At 43.9% G+C, this 23,958-nt stretch overlaps 1 protein-coding gene across 2 annotated transcripts; it reads left to right on the forward strand.

Moving 5' to 3' along the window:
• The first annotated feature begins 21,051 nt into the window (after nt 1–21,051).
• LOC103626905 (protein DETOXIFICATION 16) lies at nt 21,052–23,750 on the forward strand. 2 transcript variants are annotated; one of them, XM_008647253.2, is made up of 7 exons: nt 21,052–21,575; nt 21,663–22,207; nt 22,290–22,376; nt 22,477–22,533; nt 22,695–23,052; nt 23,145–23,231; nt 23,328–23,750. In XM_008647253.2, exons 1-7 carry the CDS (start codon nt 21,333–21,335, stop codon nt 23,385–23,387), a joined length of 1,437 nt encoding a protein of 478 aa, XP_008645475.1. In that variant the 5' UTR covers nt 21,052–21,332; the 3' UTR covers nt 23,388–23,750. The 2 variants fall into 2 exon arrangements, with proteins under 2 accessions (XP_008645475.1, XP_020394051.1); XM_020538462.2 differs by having other exon boundaries at nt 21,324–21,575; nt 21,650–22,207.
• Nucleotides 23,751–23,958: the final 208 nt, after the last annotated feature.

Raw genomic sequence — 23,958 nt, forward strand, 5'->3', positions numbered from 1 at the left:
TCTTGAGCCTGTTGTACGTTTGGGTTGGCTCCTCCCCCCTTATCATCGCGAATCTCCCGAGTTCGCCCTCCACCAACTCCATCTTGGTGAGCATGGTGACGCCGTTCCCCTCATGTGAGATCTTGAGGGTGTCCCAGATCTGCTTAGCATTGTCCAAGCCGCTCACCTTATGGTACTCGTCCCTGCACAATGAGGCTAACAACACAGTAGTAGCTTGTGCATTTTTATGAATATGTTCATTGATAAACAAAGGACTCTCCGAGCTATCAAATTTCATTCCACTCTCTACTATTTCCCATATACTGGGATGGAGAGAGAACAAGTGACTACGCATTTTGTGACTCCAAAATTCGTAGTCCTCTCCATCAAAATGAGGAGGTTTACCAAGTGGAATGGATAGTAAATGAGCATTGGTACTTTGAGGAATACGAGAATAATCAAAAGAGAAGATTGAATTAACCGTCTTCTTATTCTCGTAGACGTTGTCGTCGTCCTTTTGGGAAGAAGAGGATTCGTCGCTGTCGTAGTAGACTATCTCTTTGATGCGCCTTGTTTTCTTCTTCCTCCCATCTTTTCTTTTGTGGCTCGAGCCCGAGTCAGTAGGCTTGTCCTCCTTTGGATCATTGACAAAGGACTCCTTCTCCTTATCATTGACCACCATCCCCTTGCCCTTAGGATCCATCTCTTCGGGCGATTAGTCCCTTTCTTGAAGAGAATGGCTCTGATACCAATTGAGAGCACCTAGAGGGGGGTGAATAGGTGATCCTGTAAAACTTAAAACTTAACACCACAAACTTGATTAGGAGTTAGAAAACTGAAATCAAGTGAGTAGAGAGGAGAGCTCCTGTGAATCACAATAGACACAATAAAGACAAGCACAAGAGACACGAGGATTTATCCCGTGGTTCGGCCAAGTACAAAACTTGCCTACTCCACGTTGTGGCGTCCCAACGGACGAGAGTTGCACTCAACTTCTCTCAAGTGATCCAATGATCAAATTGAATACCACGATGATCTCTTTTACTTTACTCTTTTCCCGTTTGCGAGGAATCTCCACAACTTGGAGTCTCTCGCCCTTACAGTAAGAATCTCAATGAAGCACTAGAGTAAGGGAGGAAAGCAACACACTCAAAAATCGCAGCAAATACGCACACACAAGAGCAAGACTTGAGCTCAAGACAATATCTCGAGGTTCTCACTAGAACGGAGCTCAAATCACTAAGAATGTCGAACAAGTGCGCAAGAATGAAGTGTGAGTGATCAACAATGCTCAAGGAATGCTTGGTGTGCTCCTCCATGCGCCTAGGGGTCCCTTTTATAGCCCCAAGGCAGCTAGGAGCCGTTGAGAGCATTTCAAGAAGGCAATTCTTGCATTCTGTCGCTTGGCGCACCAGACAGTCCGGTGCACCACCAGACACTGTCCGGTGCGGATCTCTTTCCTTATTTGGCGAAGCCGACCGTTGCAGTCTTGGAGCCGTTGGCGCACCGGACACTGTCCGGTGCCCCATCCGACCGTTGGCACTTGCCACGCGTCGCGCGCGGATTTTGCGGCCGACCGTTGGCCCTGCTGACTGTTGTCTCACCGGACAGTCCGGTGCACCACCGGACAGTCCGGTGAATTATAGTCGTACGTCGCCGACGATTTCCTGAGAGCAGCAAGTTCGCCTGAGTCAGCCTGGCGCACCGGACACTGTCCGGTGAACCACCGGACAGTCCGGTGCACCCAGACTGAGCTGACTTCGGCTGAACAAATCCATCTTTAATTCCAACTTGATTTTTCCTGTTTCCAGCACTTAGACATAATACATTAGTCCCCAAAACAATATACTAAGTCTTAGAAACATACCTTTATACTTGATTTGTACTTTGTCCACCATTTAACACATAGGCACTTGTGTTGGACACTAAATCACCAAAATACTTAGAAATGGCCCAAGGGCACATTTCCCTTTCAGTGGTGCTCATTGCCGAGGCGACCCGGGGCCGCAGGCGCCGTATTGCGCGTGCGCCGGTGTGGACCGAGGCTTCCCGCACGAATCGGGAAGTCGCAGCGCGATGCTCCGAGGGGTACCCCTGCCTTTGGGAGGTAGAGCTTTCGGCCCGTCGGACCGCGGCATCCTCCAGGAGATTCTTGAGCTCTCCCTGGATACGCCGTCCTTCGGTAGTCGATGGTTCCGGCATCGCGCGGAGTAGTATTGCTGCCGCAGCCAGGTTCTGGCCGACCCCACTGGAAGCCGGTGGCGGCCTTGCCCTGACGTCGTCGGCAATGCGGTGCTGGATGCCCTGGGGTAGATGACGCGCTTCTCCGCTCGAAGCTTGGACTGCCCATTCCTGCCCGATGTTCCGCCGGAACTGCTCAAGTGTTCCTGCTCCCTCGTCGAGCCTGGCCTGCATCTCGCGGATTTGCTCGAGCTGTGCGTCCTGACCCCCCGCAGGGACTGGGACCACAGCTAGCTCCTGAAGGATGTCAACGCGAGGCGTAGGCCTAGGGAGATCACCATTTTCCGGCATACCAAGATGGTTGCCTTCGCTGGGACCCCCTAGATCGACGTGGAAACATTCACGACTTGGGCCGCAGTCCTCGTCGCCGAAGCTGCGGCTACCGTCGGAACAATCGGAGAGGCAGTAGTCGCATGCGGTCATGAAGTCCCGCATGGCACTGGGGTTACCGAGCCCGGAGAAATCCAAACAAAAGTCGGGCTCGTCATCTTCCTCAGAACACGAGGGTCTGTAGGTCGAGACGGCCGTCAGTCTGTCCTAGGGCCACCGCATATGGCACCCCGGAGGGTTGGTACATGCCTCTATGAAGGCTTCCACCGAAGCGAGGCCGCTTGGTGGGTCGAAGCTGAATCCAAAAGGCACGAGATGGGAATCGGTCGGTACCTCTTGGTCGACGGGCGGTGACAATGAAAATTGCCTAGAGGGGGGGTGAATAGGCAAGTTAAAACTTTTTCAACAAAAACTAGAAGCAAACTGGGTAAAACTGAATTGATCTCGAAATTCACCCAGTTAACTTTGGAAATGAGATGTTCTAGTTGATCCACAGGGTTCAAAATAGTAGATCTGAGAAGGGCACTTCTCAAAATCCACACACCAAATATATATATAAACAAATCTTCCACGCAATGGTGAGAGAACGAAGAACACAAACAAACACAATGAGCAAGAACACAAGAGACACAAGATTTATCCCAAGGTTCGGTCACACCACCAAGGTGCCCTACTTCCTCGTTGAGGCGCCCACAAAGAGCCGGGTCTCTTTCAACCCTAATCCTCCCTTTGCCAACCACAGAGGTCAAGCCCACACAATAATCTTTGCTCAAACGAGCGGGTAATACAAACTTTCTTGTGGTCTTCCACAAGATTTGGAGACTCACAAGAGACACCTAGTCGTCTAGGAGCTAGAAGCTCCAAGAGTAATGAATCCACAAAGAACTCGATGTAGTACCAAAGCTCGAATCAAGAAGAGCAAGAGAGATTTGGAGATGAAGCACAAAAACCGCAGCTCTCAAACTCACTCAAAGATTTCTCTCCAAAGATTTGAAATGGGAGAGGCAAGAGGTGTGTGAGAGAGTGGGAGGTGTTTCTCAGGTTGGGAATGAAGTTTTGTGCGTGCTATACTATGGGGAGAGAGGTAGGAGTGAGTATATATAGGTGGGGCTCCAAAACTAGCCGTTTTTGACTTTTCTGCCCAAAAACCGGTTGAACCGGTCCCAAAACCGGTTGAACCGGTTTTTCAAAAAGCTGCGCACAGCTTTTTGGCTGACACAGCAGACTGGCAGAAAAAAAGTGAACAGTGCAAAAACCGGTTGAACCTGTTTTAAAACCGGTTGAACCTGTTTCCACCAGACAAAAACCGGTTGAGTGTCCGGTTGAGTGTCCGGCTGAACCAGTTTTTTGAAAAAAGGTGAACAGTGCAAAAACCGGTTGAACCTGTTTTAAAACCGGTTGAACCTGTTTTTCCAAAAATCAATTTTGACCAAGATAGACTTTAAAAGGTTGTACTACATACTTTCACTAAGGATTAACAAGGGTAAAATGGAAGTTTTGGATCAAGGATTTTTGAGCTTTTGTACCAACACCAACCTTCTTTTTGGATCCCCCTTGATAGTACGACGATTCCTATACTCAAGTTAAATAAAATATAATTAAGTAAACTCCTTGAGTCATTGGTGTCTCAAGTGTGATTTCTCCATGGTGTTGCTTCATAAGGATCACAAACATCTTTGTCTCACCTTTTGAAGCAAACACAAATCGAGCCTATGACTTGTGCCATTTCACCATATATGAGTTCAAATCATGGCTTCAAGTCACCTTACTGATGCATCAACATGTTGTAACTCTTCATAGCTGATTAGTTCATCGACTTAGTGCAAGTACTCTCTTCTTCACCTTAGCCATGGTACCTCGGTCTACAAGCCGTCGCTTGGCCTTCACCTTCGCTTAGTTCCTCGAAGCCCTTTCCTTGCTATCTTCACCCTATCAAGCCATTCTTGAGTCACATCCTATTGAGCATCCATTGAGAGAATCATTTCTTCAATATTGTGAACCTTGCTTGAATGTCATCTAGATATAACTGCTAAGATCAATCAAGCTCTAGTTTGATTCTCATATATTCATATATGGACTAATAGTAATATGGTCAAGCCAATTCACGATTCCTCATATCTTGTTCACTTTGGCTTGACCAATCCTCTTAATCACTTCAACCTCTATTATGATCATATTTATGCATAGTGATTTCTCAGGACTTGTCCATATATTCAAACCAATATAGAGACCATATTATATCCATTTGCATTGTCTCACTGGTTATTTGACCTTGTGTTGAACTTTGTTCACTGATCATTATACACTATTCAAGTATGTTCATCATACTGAATTCCCTGTTCAACACTTAGCAAATTTGTTAGACCTTTAAATGTGTTGTTATCCAAATCACCAAAACTCACAAAAGGGATGAATGCACTTTCAATCTCCCCCTTTTTGGTGATTGATGACAACACATTTAAAGCTTACATAAGATTTGATAAATAAGATTTTGAATCCTATGATATAGTTTCCTCCCCCTAAATATGTGCATTTCAGAAAATACCAATTTTGTACTCAAATGCCAAAATGCCAAAACCACATATTTGGGTCAAAGAGTGAAGACAACATATATCATACTATTCATAGGGTGCTTTGTGTCATAAATAAACGTGATGCTCATGACATATTATGCACTCATCAATTTCCTTCATCTTATGTTTTACTTATGATTCAACCCCCTTTTGTCAATTATTTCTCCCCCTTTTCAAAAGTCTTCTTACACTTAGTTACATAAGACTAAAGGTAAGCTTTAATGCACAATTTCTCCCCCTTTGTCATAAATCTCCAAAAAAAGATATAAAGAATATAAAGGGTAGAAATTATGATTAATCAAGATTTGAACACACTATCATGAAAAGGGTCCTTATATGGCACAAAGGTAATGGAGAAGTGTCATAAGTTATGTACCTTTGTGTTTTACCTTTTCAAAGGGGTGTTCCACACTTGTGTTGTATTTATAGTTCATTTTGCAATCTCTTGTTGGCATAATTGTGACATAGGTCCAAGATATCAAATGAATATTGTCATACTAATTGAAAGATAAATCTTGATACCTAGAGTCTAGATATCACCTAGCATTTTCTTATCATAACAAGAGGCAGCATGAAAATTGCACAAGTATGAATTATACAACTAGTGATCATGTACGAAAAATATCAATTGAAAACCACCAATTGATACAATTTGATAGATAATCAGATCACTAATTGCATATTACACTAAGTTCTCCTCAAGTTTTAGTGCACACATATATATGAATTCAATTTATACCTGTTGAGAGTACTTATTTGCAACTTAAAGTACCATTGGCATAAAAGGAGTATCAATTGAACATAATCATGCAACATAAGAAACATGTGCACTATTTAATCAATTAAGTTCTAGACAGGAGAATCTATAAGCTATGCTACTTCAGATATTTGTAATCCAAAAAGATGTGATACATATTTACCAATTTTAGATGACGTTGGAGTGGCATATACAAGAGAAACTCATTCTCTTATGAAATGTATAGAAGATACATTTATTGGAGCAAAGAATCTTTGATACCCATCAAAATTTGCAGTGGAAGCGATTGTCTTTGCTTGAAGATTCCTTTCTAATTTGAGACTACACACATAATAGACTTGAAAATGAAGTTAGTCTCAAAGATTCAAATTATAGACCATTCTCCCCCTAAATGTGTGCATACAAGTGATGAATACTTGTTTAGCTTATGCACTTGGACTTGTGAGGTCACGGGAATAAGTTCTACAATTTGAACCTTGGTACAGATAAAGTATGAAAATGTGAAATTGTACCAATTGAAGGAATTACTCATAATCAAAAGATATACTAATAGATATGATATGCAATATTTTAAGCCAAGATTCAAGAGAAGTTAGCATGTTTGACTCATACCTCACTAAGATGACTTAAGACAAACTTATGACATCACCACAAGAGGTATTAATCAAATATCTAGAGATTCTATAATCATCACCACTAGTGCAACCTTATGGTGAGACTTAAGATATTGCATATACATGCACACATTAGCATGTAAGAGCCTAGATACAAAAATTGTAATACAATAGTTCATGGAGTGACACACCTTTGTTCTACGCCACATGGTCTCCATTATAATCATGAATTTACATCTTAGCTTTTGATAGGCTTGACATTATTTTTGCACAAAGCAAGATGATTTTCATTCATGCCCACCAGTCTTCATTACGACATGTATTGAGTAAATTTAGCATGCCAAGGACAAACATATCCTCTTAAAAAAAACAAGAGAAACCCATTCTTTTCAAAGAACTACACAAGTTCACTAAAAGAAAATGTTAGTATTTAAGGACACAAGATATAGAATGAGCTCCCCCTAAATGTATGCATCAAGTACTCGAATTACTTGTAACATGCACTTGATTCAATTAAGATTCTTAGAGGAGTTCATCATATATCTTGGTCAAGGCATAATATATTTGAAACAATTGAATTTATGCTAGAGAACACATATCGTTCCCCAATAGAACTAATCCATGGGGTGACATGTGGTAATTATTTGATCATTTCCTTGGAACCACTCATCCTCATTTGATGTTCTTCTTTCACCAAGGTGTGAGACTACACAACATGAACTTGAAAGAAATCATTAGTCTCACAAGATATAGGCTAAACTCTCCATCAATTTGTGCATGCAAGAGTACACAAAGTACACTTATGCACATCAACAATACGAGGTTAAAGGAGATGTTTGCACTATATCTTGGTTTAACATAACATGCTTTACATAGATGATGAAAATTATACCAATTAAAAGTTTAAGAACTAAAAGTATATCAATTGAAATCTTGAAGGGTAAAGCATGCTAATATGAACCTCAAACCTCATAATGAAGGATATCATATAAATATGTCACTGCATCTTCATTATTTGGTTGACAAAAAAATGTAACTCCCTTCTTGAATCATTGTGATCTCTTTTCTCTTTACGATTTCATCCAACCAAGTGATCTTGAACTTCTTTCATCTTTTCTTGATTCGATCATATTTTATATGAGATCAATTGAAACTCAATGATTGAAACAACCAAGACTCTTATATCCGTAGATTTTGAATCCATCTTGAAAGCACTTGGAAGGACCTTATTGAAACACTTAGAAAAGAGAGCATTAGAAACACAAGGGAGGGTTTCACAAATGATGATCCTTATATACGGATGGCAAATGAATCATCATTATTGAAACCCAAAAGGATAGACTAAATTCCTTTAAATAAGTGCACACATATAGTTAACGTCAAAGTTATATGCACTATTGAACATTTTATATTGTGGGGAATTTAACCTATACTATGGTACATCCCACTAAGGATAGAATACTAAAACAACTGAAGGAGAGGAAGTTTTCATACCTTGGCCTCTTATCAACTTCTTCTTACTTTAGTTGAATAGTATCCTTTAAGCTTGTGATTTATCCAATTTAAAACAAGCACCATCTCTTAACATAGATTTTCCTAGCTACTATCTCCAAAGATGATTTATACATTCATTATCGAGCACCCAACTTGATCCATTGAAGGAGTGATCCTGCAAAACAAGTTTAAGCTTCATATCTTGGTACCCAATTTGAATTGGGTCCTTTGAGATTAGTAGTAAGAGCCTTGAGTACCCACACAATCCTTATTGTGGCCTTTATCTTTGTGTAGGCACCCACATATACTTGACAATCATCTTACATGGTTTTAAGTCAATATTTAATCACATAGATAAAAACAAGAGTTAAGAATAGGAGCCTTTTCTCCTTTTATTAATACTTCGTTGTGTTGCCTTCTTGATGATGAACCTACCTTGACTTTGGGTGCACCTAGCTTATCAAGGTTAGTCGCACAAGCATTCATATCATAAAGACAAGTTATGCATGGAATTTACATCTTAGTGATCCAATTCAATGTGAAGCATATGTATATCGATTGAAGTAGATTTCTAAGATATCAAAATATGGGTTTCCAAAATTTAGAGAGTATGGATCACTAATTGTACCTTTTACAGTTTAAAAATCATATCCATGTTAGTGCATATGTATGTGATGAATATCAACAAAAAGATTCCTATGCACTTTTAGAATTAACGATAAGAGAATTTTAAACTGCATCAAGAGTAGCTATTTTGAAAACAAAGATTACAATCCATAAAAATGAGATACAATTTTTACCATTATGGATTGAGTTAGTATAGCTTACTCAAGAGAAACTTATTCTCTAAGACACAAGATACCTAATGTGCTCCCCCAGATATGTGCATCAAGTATTTGAATGACTTGTCAAATGCACTTTCAATTCAATTAGGAGTCGCATGAGGAGTACATTACATATATTGGTCAAGGCATGACAAATTTGCAATGAATTAACTTATGCCTAAGAATACTTACCACCATATAGAATGTACCATTTGTTATACCAATTTGACAGATCTTACTATCTGTGGTGGTGTCACCTTAGTATTCTTCTTTTCATCATTTGTGGAGACTTCCTTCTTTGTTATCTTTTTTTCCTTTTAAAACTAGTCGATAAAACACTTTGAAAAGAGGTATTAGTAGTACAAGGAAGTATTTAATGAATGATGATATCTATATATGAATGGCAAACAAATCATCATTTATGAGGCGTAAAGGCATAAATTAAATTCCTTTTAAGTTAATGCACATGGAGCAGTGAATTCACAATATGCACTAATTTACAAATTTAAGCCAAAAGGAATTTAACCTTCATATTGACATTCCTTTCCATAGAATATATTATTAGCAATTGAAAGAATGTCACTTGAAAGGAACTACCATTGATCAACAACCAATTGAAGCAATTTGTTCCATACCTTTGCCTTGAGCATTCCTAATCTTTCTTTTAGGTGAAGATTAACCTTTAAAGCTTGTGATTTTACCAATGGAAAGAGCACAATCTCTACTTATGAATTTCCATGAAATATCTTAAAAGAGATTGTATTAGTAACACAAGCGATAGTTTCCTATTTAGCAACCTCTAGTATATGAATGACAAGAAGGTTACTAAAACATGCAAGGAAACCTCATGATATGAACTAAATTACCCTTACAAGCATCATGCATAACATCAATTGTAAAAAAGATGAAAGTAGCACGATTATTTAATTAAGTTCACATGGCAAGTTTAATTCATAGCATGGTGAGTGATTAATGTAGAAGACTCAAAACCAATTTAAACAAGAATGAATACATCACATAGTATTGGTTCGATCTTCTTTGAATGTTGAATGGCACACTCCATTTGGGAAACACATTCTCATGTTGTGAGACTACATAAACACTTAGATAGAAACATTAGTCTCACAACTCTAGTCATATAGAGAATTCCCCATTTGGTAAGTGCTATAAGAATTTGAATTTCTTACTTAGCACTCTATTCATTTAAGAACATGGGATAATCCTCTTTATGTCTAGGTCATGGCAATAACACGATAATTAATTTGAAATATGCCACAAGGTACATATAATCAATTTAAAGCATGTAGATTGTCACAATATAAAAATATGAACTTGCAATCTACCATATAATTAGATCATTTCCAAAGCAAGGTAAAATCTTTTAAGTTCATTCTCAAGTGCTTCATTTTTCCTATGTGGCTATAAAAGACACAAAGGAATATACCAATTAAAAGCAATGTGCACTTAAGAATTAATTGTTACCATCCTTTGGATATCACTTGGTTGTAGGCCTTTTGCTTGATTTCCACAAAGGTTAATCCTTATTCCCTACAACACAAGTTCTTGCTAGAGATAAATATGAAGTTAGTGATATAACAACTCAATTCATCTCTGGGTCAATCTTAAAGGATAGACAATGTAAGATTGATAGCTTGAGATAAGAATTGAGTTAAACCGCTCAAGCACCCCAAAGCTTCATATCATCTCTAGGTACCTGCAAAAACTTATTAAGTATATTTTGGTACCCATTTTTGGATGGGTCCACCAAGGTTAGCTAATAAGTACTTAGGCACCCAAATAGCCTTGGTCCTAGAATGTGGTAAACTCATCACCTTTCTAGCACAAGGGTCAAATTTGGGTCTCCTAAGCATATTTGAATGTATTAAGAAGTTAGGCTTAGGTGTTTTACCCTTTGGACAAACCTTGAATAGATGACCTTTTTCACGGCAATTGTAGCAAATGCGATGCTTGTCCTTGCAATGCATTTGCCTTTTGATTTCATCCTTTTTGATGGTCATCTTTCTTGATCGTGCAAGGTCTTGATTCTTCATGTGGGGGCATGAATCAATTTCATGGCCCTTCTCCTTGCATCCATAGCACCTCCTATCGCTTCTCTTTGATCTTTCTTTGTTGAAGCACATAGGTACATTGTTAGAGAAAATCATATGAGCATTAATTTTCTCACCGTGGATTTTGCTCATGCCCTTCTTGGAAAGCTTGGTATTCTTTTGAAGGGGTTTTGTGCATGCTACGGTTGTCCCCTTATCAAGATTTTTCACCATATTATCACGATTATCTTGAGAATGTTGAGCATGACACTTTCCCTTCAAACGAGTTAAGCTCCTTCTTAGCATTCCAACTTCTTCCTTGAGCTCTTTATTTTCTTGTGTGATAGAAATATCACTAATTCCTGAAATTTCTAGCTCAATGGAAGATTGGCTTTCTTGAGAGCAACATTTGTTAGCACATGATAATATAGTTTCTACTTGAGTACATGTGCATATGTGAGGTTGGTATGATTTCAAATTAGTTAACACAACCTCATGAGCCATTTCTAACATGATATGTGAATCCATCAATTTATTATGAGAGAACACAAGCATATCATGTTTTTCTTGTAAAGCTAGATTTTCAATATTTAGCTTTTCTATTGTGTTCTTGAGCATATCATTTTTACTTTCTAATTGAGCAATATATGATGAATGATTAACAACTTTAATTTGCTCAATTGAAATGTCTTCATACCTTTGGACCAAATCATCATGAGAGCACTTTAGCTTCTCATGCTCTTTGGTCAACTTCTCTAAGTCTTCAATTTTTCTGATGAGGAAGTCTTCTTGCTTATGAAGCATTTCTTTTTGTTCTTCCGCTCTTTTCATGAGTTTGAGCAAGCTCATCCGATGTTTCTTGCTTAGCTGAGCGAAGAATTGTTGAAGATCATCCTCATCTTCACTATCACTTTCTTGCTCCTCCTCATCCTCACTTTCGCTTTCACTGTCACTCCCATTAGCAATAAAGCACATATGAGAAGTGGATTTGAAAGACGAACCTTGTGAAGAGGTGGATTCATCATTTGGTCTCCATCGATCATTTTCTTCTTCAATTTTGTTCTTCGCCTCATCTTCCTTCATTTTGAGGAACATCCTTTCGGCGATTCTCATGGCAAGATCTATTGCCCTAGGATCGACATCTGCAACAAAAGATGAAGTCGAGGCAACCTCAACTTTTTCAAGCTTAGAAGCACTTTTGTTTCTTAGTCCCCCCGACATGATCTTTTCCTCACGCGGTTAAGCGTTAGAACGAGGATTAGGCTCTGATACCAATTGAAAATTGCCTAGAGGGGGGGTGAATAGGCAAGTTAAAACTTTTTCAACAAAAACTAGAAGCAAACTGGGTAAAACTGAATTGATCTCGAAATTCACCCAGTTAACTTTGGAAATGAGATGTTCTAGTTGATCCACAGGGTTCAAAATAGTAGATCTGAGAAGGGCACTTCTCAAAATCCACACACCAAATATATATATAAACAAATCTTCCACGCAATGGTGAGAGAACGAAGAACACAAACAAACACAATGAGCAAGAACACAAGAGACACAAGATTTATCCCAAGGTTCGGTCACACCACCAAGGTGCCCTACTTCCTCGTTGAGGCGCCCACAAAGAGCCGGGTCTCTTTCAACCCTAATCCTCCCTTTGCCAACCACAGAGGTCAAGCCCACACAATAATCTTTGCTCAAACGAGCGGGTAATACAAACTTTCTTGTGGTCTTCCACAAGATTTGGAGACTCACAAGAGACACCTAGTCGTCTAGGAGCTAGAAGCTCCAAGAGTAATGAATCCACAAAGAACTCGATGTAGTACCAAAGCTCGAATCAAGAAGAGCAAGAGAGATTTGGAGATGAAGCACAAAAACCGCAGCTCTCAAACTCACTCAAAGATTTCTCTCCAAAGATTTGAAATGGGAGAGGCAAGAGGTGTGTGAGAGAGAGTGGGAGGTGTTTCTCAGGTTGGGAATGAAGTTTTGTGCGTGCTATACTATGGGGAGAGAGGTAGGAGTGAGTATATATAGGTGGGGCTCCAAAACTAGCCGTTTTTGACTTTTCTGCCCAAAAACCGGTTGAACCGGTCCCAAAACCGGTTGAACCGGTTTTTCAAAAAGCTGCGCACAGCTTTTTGGCTGACACAGCAGACTGGCAGAAAAAAAGTGAACAGTGCAAAAACCGGTTGAACCTGTTTTAAAACCGGTTGAACCTGTTTCCACCAGACAAAAACCGGTTGAGTGTCCGGTTGAGTGTCCGGCTGAACCAGTTTTTTGAAAAAAGGTGAACAGTGCAAAAACCGGTTGAACCTATTTTAAAACCGGTTGAACCTGTTTTTCCAAAAATCAATTTTGACCAAGATAGACTTTAAAAGGTTGTACTACATACTTTCACTAAGGATTAACAAGGGTAAAATGGAAGTTTTGGATCAAGGATTTTTGAGCTTTTGTACCAACACCAACCTTCTTTTTGGATCCCCCTTGATAGTACGACGATTCCTATACTCAAGTTAAATAAAATATAATTAAGTAAACTCCTTGAGTCATTGGTGTCTCAAGTGTGATTTCTCCATGGTGTTGCTTCATAAGGATCACAAACATCTTTGTCTCACCTTTTGAAGCAAACACAAATCGAGCCTATGACTTGTGCCATTTCACCATATATGAGTTCAAATCATGGCTTCAAGTCACCTTACTGATGCATCAACATGTTGTAACTCTTCATAGCTGATTAGTTCATCGACTTAGTGCAAGTACTCTCTTCTTCACCTTAGCCATGGTACCTCGGTCTACAAGCCGTCGCTTGGCCTTCACCTTCGCTTAGTTCCTCGAAGCCCTTTCCTTGCTATCTTCACCCTATCAAGCCATTCTTGAGTCACATCCTATTGAGCATCCATTGAGAGAATCATTTCTTCAATATTGTGAACCTTGCTTGAATGTCATCTAGATATAACTGCTAAGATCAATCAAGCTCTAGTTTGATTCTCATATATTCATATATGGACTAATAGTAATATGGTCAAGCCAATTCACGATTCCTCATATCTTGTTCACTTTGGCTTGACCAATCCTCTTAATCACTTCAACCTCTATTATGATCATATTTATGCATAGTGATTTCTCAGGACTTGTCCATATATTCAAACCAATATAGAGACCATATTATATCCATTTGCATTGTCTCACTGGTTATTTGACCTTGTGTTGAACTTTGTTCACTGATCATTATACACTATTCAAGTATGTTCATCATACTGAATTCCCTGTTCAACACTTAGCAAATTTGTTAGACCTTTAAATGTGTTGTTATCCAAATCACCAAAACTCACAAAAGGGATGAATGCACTTTCAGACAAAGTCGCGTCAGGGGCGGACTGCACCATTGTCTCAGGTACGAGGGCGACGCCCAGCAAGTCCTTCGCGAGCGCGCTGGCATCGTTCGTCTGCTTGGGGTTGGTGTGTTGCGGGGAAACGACGCTCGTCTTCGTCTTAGACGCATGGTCGAAGCCCGACGTGTCCCCCGCTGGGGCGCCGGCGTCGTCGACTTGCTCGACAGCCGACGAGGTGCCGCCTCCTGCTTGGCCATGGTTGCCCTGCCTCCTCCTCCGTCGGTGGGGGAGGTGACGGGACAAACCCGGATGTTGTTCTTCCGCCATGTGGGGAAGACATCGTTGGTTCCGCCGCCGGCAGGCGGGCTGACGGCCGCCATTGTCGCTGTCGCGCGGCGGAGGAAGGAGTATCATGTCGTAGCTGCCGTCGAGGGACATGAACTCAAGACTCCCGAAACAGAGCGTCGTCCCGGGTTGGAAAGGTTGCTGGAGACTACCCATCTGGAGCTTGACGGGAAGCTGTTCATCAACACGCAGCAGGCCCCTACCTGGCGCGCCAACTGTCGGCGTTTCGACCCCGGGGGGTCCCTGGACCGACGAGTAAATTGTCGCCGCGTGTCCCAGCCCAGATGGGTCGGCGCGAGGCGGAGCACGAAGGGGGCAAGAAACAGGCAAAGGGGAAACCTGCGGCCTTCGTGTTGCCCTGCGCCCAGGTCGGGTGCGCTTGCAGTAGGGGGTTACAAGCGTTCGCGTGGGAGAGAGAGAGAGAGCGGGAGCCTTATGCGTTGGCCCGTTCTCCCGCGCGGCCAACCCCCTCGTACGAGAGCCCTGGACCTTCCTTTTATAGGCGTAAGGAGAGGGTCCAAGTGTACAATGGGGGGTGTAGCAGTGTGCTAACGTGTCTAGCAGAGAGGAGCTAGAGCCCTAAGTACATGCCGTCATGGCAGTCGAAGAGGTTTTGGCACCCTGTTCATGTGATGTCGTGGCCGTCGGAGGAGCGCTTGGGCCCTGTGGAAGGACAGCTGTCGGGGCTGTCGAATCCTTGCTGACATCTCCTTGCTTCCGTAAGGGGCTGAGAGCCGCCTGTCGTCATGGAGCACGCGGGGCGCCATCATTATTTGTTTATCCGGGCGAGCCAGATGGGACGCCGGTCTTGTTCTCCGCAGCCTGAGCTAGCTAGGGGTAGGGTAATGATGGCCCCCCTTGTGACGTGGTCGGTCCGAGCCCTAGGTCGGGCGAGGCGGAGGCTCCTCCGAGGTCGAGGTCGAGTCCGTCTTCCGAGGTCGAGGCTGAGTCCGACCCCTGGGTCAGGCGAGGCAGAGACCGTCTTTTGAGGCCGAGGCTGTGTCCGAGCCCTGGGGTCGGGCGAGGCGGAGTCCGTCGTCCAGCGTCGAGGTTGAGCCCGAGCCCTGGGGTCGGGCGAGACGGAGTTCGTCGTCTTCCGGAGCCGAGGCTGAGTCCGAGCCCTGGGGTTGGGCGAGGCGGAGTTCGTCGTCTTCCGGAGCCGAGGCTGAGTCCGAGCCCTGGGGTCGGGCGAGGCGGAGTCCATCTTCCGAGGCCGAGACGGGGGCCGAACCCTGGGGTCGGGCGAGGCGGAGCTTCCTATGTCGCCTGAGGCTGGACTTAGCCGCTGTCGACCTCACTCTGGCGAGTGGCACGGCAGTCGGAGCCGGGCAGGCGGCGCTGTTTTCTTGTCAGGTCGGCCAGTGGAGCGGCGAAGTGACTGCGGTCACTTCGGCTCTGTCGACTGAAGAGCGCGCGTCAGGGGAAGGTGTCAGGCGATCCTTGCATTAAATGCTCCTGCGATACGGTCGGTTGGCGTGGCGATCTGGCCAAGGTTGCTTCTCTGCGAAGACTGAGCCTCGGGCGAGCCGAAGGTGTGTCCGTTGCTTGAGGGGGCCCTCGGGCGAGACGTGAATCCTCCGGGGTCGGCTGCCTTTGCCCGAGGCTGGGCTCGGGTGAGCCGAGATCGTGTCCCTTGAGTGGACTGTGCCTTGACCTTAATCGCGCCCATCATGCCTTTGCAGCTTTGTGCTGATGGGGGTTACCAGCTGAGATTAGGAGTCTTAGGGGTACCCCTAATTATGGTCCCCGACAATATATATATATATATCTTCAACACTTACCTTTTCTCTAAAGCATACATGTATTTAACAAATTTAAAACAACGACTATACAACATACAATCTATAAAATATTTCATGTTTAAAAGAAAACTTGTAACCTTCGTAAACATACATGGTGAGACGATCAAGAAGCTAACATTTTTCCATAATTAGATGAGTGAAATCTTCAATAATCTCTTGGGAAAAAATTTGCCAGCACATCCCCTACAAAACAACCTAAATTATAGATCAAAAAAGGGTTCTACAAAATCTAAACATCTATAGACAATTACATACAATAACATTTTAACTCTCCTATAAATTCATTAACTTACATTTTATCTAAAGCATTTAGGCTTTCAATAAAAAAATTATACATCACATATATCTACAAAATATATGGAGAATGAAGTAATAAATCAAACCACCTAATTCAAAAAATTTAAAAGTCCAAAAAACTTTATAACCATACAAGACTAGAGTATCAAGTTGCCAAACTTTTTCCATAATTATTGGTTTAAAGTCTTTAAAATATCTTAGATAAAATATGGATCATACATATATCCATTTTCAACTTAATACAAATCTACTAATTAAGAAAATGAAAGGATTAATTTGCTAACCTTTTTCAAATAGATAAGTGAAATGATTAATATAATGTTTTAGAAATATTGATGGCACCCCTAAATCAACATGAATAGATCTATGGTGCGAGAGTAATAAGCCTCTAAATAACACATTTGAGTATTAGTACCGGTTGATGACTTCATTCGATACTAATATTCCTTCTTTTGTATGGGTTGAAGCCATCAATCACTAATTTGTGCTCGAGAAATTAGTATCACATGATGGCTCCAACTACTACTAAGAAAGAGACATCAGCATGAGCTTGAGCTAGTGCTAGGAATATAGGTCGAGCTTTTTGTCAACACGAGCACGATTAGAAAACAAGAACCTAAAACACGACTCAGCACAAAATAATATAAGTCAGCCTAGCACGCCCCTGTTGGAGACTTGCTCTCAAATGCTATGAATCAAGAGCAAGGCAACATAAAATGTTAAATATTAACGCCCTTCGTCCTTAAAACATTATTCCCTTCGGGATAATGAATCTTGGACGAAGGTTGATAAGAGTATAATTACGAAGTTGAACCTTCGTAATAAAGTTTCAATAGGCATTTATAAGATAATACAAAAAGGTATAATATGAGTAAATAAATCATAGACTAATTATATTATATTTATTTACTATATTGAATCATCAAATACAATAATACCTATGCCTTGACAAAGGTTGAATTCCGATAGATGCGATTGCAATTATCAGAATGCGTGAACAGTAATGGAATACTGTTCACTATTTATAGACACAGGACGCAGCCTGTGAAGAATTACAAGTATGCCCCTTACAAAAGCTTACAACATTGACTCAGACCTTTATGGACTAAAAGGTCATTCTATGTTTAAGTCGGTTTGTAATGACGAAGCTTCACGAAAAGGACCCTTCGGCTATCTTATGCTAACAGCTTCAACCGAGGACCACTTCTTTCTATAAGACCTTCGGCGACGAAGCATAGATCCAACAGCCCCGAAGGCATGCTTAGGTGAAGCCTCAAATTCCGGTCTGTCGGGCCCCTAGTATGGCTCGCACACATGAGTTGTGCTAGGGTCAACATGGTCCAATGAAGCACATATTGTTTAATTTCTTTAATTTGGTAAGCTATGAACTTTATGTGACTGTAATATTTAGACTTTATATGGTCAAATGATGCTCATATTATTTAATATCTTTAATTTAGTAAGCTATGGATTTTATGTGATTCTAATACTTGAATTTTATGTGGTTTAAATATATGGGCTGAACTTCGACCGGTGCGGTCAAACAAAGACACGACATGTTTTAGAGCCGAACTAAGCTACTATTTTTATTTTTTGGACTCACAACACGGCCAAAAGTTTTTTTAGCTTTCTTGACCTGAGCCCGGCCTGAAGCATGATGAGGAGCTACCAACCAATACTAATGCTTTATTCTCTTGTGTTCTAACAGTTAGAACCGGCACTGATGGTACCGCTTCTAGTTCGACCGATATTATATGATGAGGATGTAAATCACCATTCTGAAATATACAGGATACTAGTCGGTTGCTCGTGCGTTGCGACGGCTCATAACAATATCCACGTAAACTATCCACGAAAAATATCTCAAGATTTTTTATTGATTGTCTCTGCTCTCCGCATAAATTTTTTTGGTTTGACTAAGCGAGTCGATATCGTGGTAAAGGAAAGGCCATGTAGACATGGCAATGTCGAGCCATCGAATGGGTACCATAGGCAGCAAATCAGAGACCCCATCCCTCACCTCCCCCACTTCCAAGGTTTCATAGACCAGGAAGGGAAGGGAAGAGGCAGTCATACATGTTCGTTGCCGGAGAAGGACACAACGAAGACATGGATATCTGGAGGCGACATAGGTAGTATATCGCTAGATACATACAGGGCGAGAGCACGCAAGCGGAGAAAGAAGCCCAGCCATAGCAGCTCCAAACCGAGAGGCACCCGCACCAGGCGTCAGTCCGAAAAGGGCGAGAGAATGCGAGTGCCTTCCAGCCCTGGACCCGCCGAGGCGACACAACACCACCACCAACTCTGTAGCATATGTCGATTGCTGCCGCGCTACAGGCTTTGGTTGTCCAATATCCCAGATCTGGACTCGTCATCGCCAAGATAACCTAAGCGTGGCAGGCACCATCGTGTCCTCCTCGGCGACACACACGAAGAAAAGCAGGAGCAAGACCGACTCGCCCACCTGCATCGACGAGCGTCGGTCGGCTTGCGGCTGCGACCGTGGGTAGGGGCAGTAGGTTGGGGAGGAAGAACAGGGCGAAGGCCGGGAAGACGAACGGGACGTCCGACAACGGTGAAAACGATGGTGCGTGCATGCTGTGAAACACTCTCGTGAACGTGCAATAGCACTGCGCGGGTCGGTGTCGGGGCTGGTGTCGGACGAATACGGGGAGGAGGCGGCTGCTAAATCAACTCAGCGTAAAATATTAAAAAGCGACGCAGGAGTTGGGTTATGTTAAAAAGCAGTGCAAGAGGTGGGGTTTGAACCCAAACCCTAATAGAAGAAGGGTGGGAGACACTGGACGAAGCTATATAACCAGTAGAACATCATACTCATGTGTTTATAATATTGAATATAAATTGTACATATGTATATATTATTTTTTGTAAAATCAAAAAATTATCGTGTCGGGTCGGGTCAGCACTACGGGCCAAGCACCGCACGGCGCTCGTGCCGGGTTGGCCCAAGCACTATTAAATGGGTCGTGCATCGGACCGGTTCGCCAGACACGGCTAATTTGACCATCTATACCTCCGCACGATAATGATGGTCCTCGCCTCAGTTGCCACCACCTCGTTCGCAATTCTACTTCTTTTCTCTCTCCCATCATGCCTCCACCTCCGTGTCACCCCATTCTTGGCAGAGGGCGTAGGAGCATGCGCATACTCCCCGTATTCGTCCGACACCAGCCTCGACACCGACTCGGCAGTGGCTATTGCACATCCACGAGGACGTTTCACATCATGCGCGCACCATCGTTTCGTCATCGTCGGACGTCTCTTTCGTCTTCCCGGCCTTCGCCATATTCTTCCTCCCCAACCTGCTGCCCACGCCCACGGTCGCAGCCGCAAATCGACCGATGGTCGTCGACACGGGAACGAGGCGAGTCAGTCATGCTCCTGGCCTTTCTCCGTGCGTGCCGTCGAGGAGGACATGGTGGCGTCTGCCATGCTTAGGTTATCTTGGCGATGAGGAGTCCAAGTGTGAGATATTGGACAACCAAGGCCCGTAGCGTGGCAGCAGCCAGCATATGCTACGGAGTTGGTGGTGGTGTTGTGTCGCTTCGGCGGGTCCTGAGCTAGGAAGACACTCCAATTCTCTCACCCTTCTCGGATTGACGTCTCGCGCGGGTGCCTCTCGGTTTGAAGCTGCTCTGGCTGGGTTTCTTTCTCCGCTTGCGTGTTCTCTCCCTATATATCTAGCGGTATACTACCTATGTCGCCTCTAGATGCCTAGATCTTCGTCGTGTCCTTCTCCAGCAAGAAACATGTATGTTCACCTCTTACCTTCCCCTCCTGCTCTATGAAACCTTAGAAGTGGGGGAGGCGAGGGATGAATGTTTCTGATTTGCTACCTATGGTACCCGTGCGTTCATAAAAAATATTATACAAAGAGCGGAGACAATCAATAAAAATATTGAGATCTTTTTTGTGGATAATTTATGTGGGTATTGTTGTGAGCCGTCGTAGCGTATGGGTAACCGACTAGTTAATATAGATGTGAGAGGTTATTTGTAAAAATATGACGTATGACGACCGTTGAAACTAGTGTTTTAAGTATAGTAGAGAAGCAGTTCTAATATACCTTGGAGATCAAAATTTATATCGTGCTGGGATACACTATTTTAACCATATATGTAGACACTCGATCCAATTATTTTCACGTCAAGTATTCGAATTCAATTTGGGTTGTACTATCAATTATGTCTCGATAAGCACGCTGTTGTAACTAGTACGGGAACATGAGAGATAGATCTATATTTTAACTTATCTTAACACGCGCCGCTTAACTCGTACGAAGAACCATAGAAACGTACGATACTTTAATACTATTGTTTAAGGTATGCAGTCAAATCGATTAAACTACACAGGGATCTCATAAGATTTGTTTTCAGGCTTATGCTATGCTATACAAGCATGACATGACATATTATCATTGGATCGGTGTTTTCACGGTTAGTTCCTATCATCAGTTCGTCACCCATTTGAACCTTGCTGGCAAGTCTATTTGTCGTTTAATTGGTCTTGGGGCGATTGCTGCATCAGCCAAAAAACTCTTTCCCAACATCACCAGCAAGCATGTATAAATTAGTTTTTGCTCAATCACGCGTCAGAAATGTATAAAATAGTTAGATGAGGGACGTTTCTGCGCCATTCTTGCCTACCCTTCTCGCTCAGTGAAGCACGAGCGAGGTCAGTAATGGAGGCGGCGCTCCTCGCGGCCGCAGGCACCGGTAGGAAGGATGGTGGTAGTGAGGAGAGCGGTGTGGTGTGCGAGGTGAAGAAGCAGTTGTACCTCGCCGGGCCGCTCGTGGTCGGGTTCCTCCTGCAGAACACGGTCCAGATGGTGTCCGTCATGTTCGTCGGCCACCTTGGGGAGCTCGCGCTGGCCAGCGCCTCCCTGGCCACCTCCTTCGCCGGCGTCACCGGCTTCAGCTTGCTGGTAACCGCCCGCCGCGCGTTGTGCTAGCCAGTATCCTACTCTCCTTGCTTCCGTCTCCTAGTGTGCTACTGCAGATACATTTGTCAGGCAGGCATGGCGTGCAGCCTGGACACGCTGTGCGGGCAGGCCTTCGGTGCGCGGCAGCACCACCTGCTGGGCGTCCACAAGCAGCGGGCCATGCTGGTGCTTGCTCTCGTGAGCGTCCCGGTGGCGCTGGTGTGGGCCTACACCGGCGACATCCTGGCGTGGTGCGGGCAGGACCCGGAGATCGCGGCGGGGGCCGGCAGCTACATCCGGTGCCTGATCCCGGCCATGGTCGTGTACGGGGCGCTGCAGTGCCACGTCCGGTTCCTGCAGACGCAGAACCTGGTGGTGCCTGTGATGCTGAGCTCCGGCGCCACCGCGCTGTGCCACCCGGCCGTCTGCTGGCTGCTGGTGCGCGGGCTCGGGCTGGGCTGCAACGGCGCCGCGCTGGCCAACGCCGTCTCCTACCTCGCCAACCTCTCCTTCTTGGCCGTCTATGTCAGGGTGGCTCCGGCCTGCAAGGCCACCTGGACGGGCTTCTCGGCGGAGGCGTTCCGCGGCGTCCCCGATTTCCTCAGGCTCGCCGTGCCGTCGGCTGTCATGGTGTGGTAAGGCATTGAATATATTCTTCCCATTTCGATTCTCCAAGCAAGCAATCTCATGACATCTGGGTGGTGCACTGCACTGCAGCATGGAGTGGTGGTCCTTCGAGCTCCTGGTGCTACTGTCCGGACTGCTCCCCAACCCCAAGCTGGAGACGGCCGTGCTGTCCATCTGGTAATTAATGAAAAGATCGTTCTACAATTGCCTGCAGCTAGCATTTACCTTGCCGCTTGTGTCGTGCCCGATCCCATGCCCATTTCTGTGATTCTTGCAGCTTGAACACTAGCTCATTGGCGTTCATGGCCCCTCTTGGACTTGGTGCTGCCATAAGGTCGAGAATCCAGACCAAAGACCATGCTAGCTTCATTTCCAACATTCAATTACAGAAAAAAAAGAGACTTGGTTTTCCAAATATATAGTTGTAAATGACTAGCACTAGATAGTTTTTTTGACGATGATTGTCCTCTGGATCATGTCGTTTTGAGCATGCAGCACGCGTGTGTCGAACGAGCTTGGAGCAGGGCGGCCTCACGCAGCCCGACTGGCGGCCCGGGTGGTGGTGCTTCTGGCGCTCATCGTGGGCACGTCGGAAGCTCTGGTCATAGTGCTGGTACGCGACCTGTGGGGGTACGCGTACAGCAGCGAGGAGGAAGTGGCCAGGTACACCGCCAGGATGATGCCGGTCCTCGCCGTGTCCGTCATGCTCGACGGCCAGCAGTGCGTGCTCTCAGGTGTAGTGAGGGGCTGTGGCCGCCAGAAGGCCGGCGCTTTCATCAACCTTGCCGCCTACTACCTCGCCGGTATCCCTGCCGCGCTCGCTTTCGCCTTCGTGCGCCGTCTCGCGGGAATGGTACTCTCCTGCTCTCTTTGCAACTTCGATTGGGATCCTTCAGTTTGTGAATTACATCAGGGAAGTTCTTGTGCCAACTCTGAACACAACAGGGCCTCTGGTTCGGGATCTTGTGCGGCCTGGTGGTGCAGATGCTCTCGCTGCTCTCCGTTACCTTATGCACCGACTGGAACAAGGAAGTAAGCACGAGTTTTAAAGGTTCCATACGCGCTGTCATTGGATGTTTTGTTCTCCTCCTGTGTTCTGAATGTTGCTCTTGGGTCTCCACTCTGCAGGCACTGAAGGCGAAGAACAGAGTCTTCAGTGTGGCTCTTCCTGCAGACATGGAAACATGAGATTCTGTCTGGGATTGCCAGACACCTGTTCATGTTGCTGTGAATTTCTCCAGCAGGCTCAACCGGATTGATCATTAGTTAATTGATAATTGATCAGTGACTGTCTGTCTATTCCGGAAGAAGGATTAAACATAGTTGGATGAAGGATAAAATTTCTGAACGAGTCTAGTACCAGTTTGGAGTGCAGATGGATATTTTCATCGAATGTGGCGTCGTAGGACACATAAGCTTCTTCTCTCGATCATACATCTAAATTAAGCACTTGCTATGCCCTTTATATATATATAGAGTACTATAATATCCGAGACAATCCATTGTTTTAAACAGAACTGAAGTTCATGTGTGTTATATGGACGAAGATTAGACTAACAGTGACAACACAAGTTCTTTAGAAATAAGTAATCATACCTGGTGCCTGATGCTGATAGATATATACCAATCAACATTGAAGTTATAATAAAGAAAAGTCCAAGCTAGAATAAGCCTTAGATCGGTGCCAGTGCAGTGGTCGATACCGCCCGCCCTAGTTCCAGCCAGGATCGTTACCGCCTCATGGTCGATAGGCGTTGCT

Source organism: Zea mays, chromosome 5 (genome assembly GCF_902167145.1).
Source record: "Zea mays cultivar B73 chromosome 5, Zm-B73-REFERENCE-NAM-5.0, whole genome shotgun sequence".
Taxonomy (NCBI): domain Eukaryota; kingdom Viridiplantae; phylum Streptophyta; class Magnoliopsida; order Poales; family Poaceae; genus Zea; species Zea mays.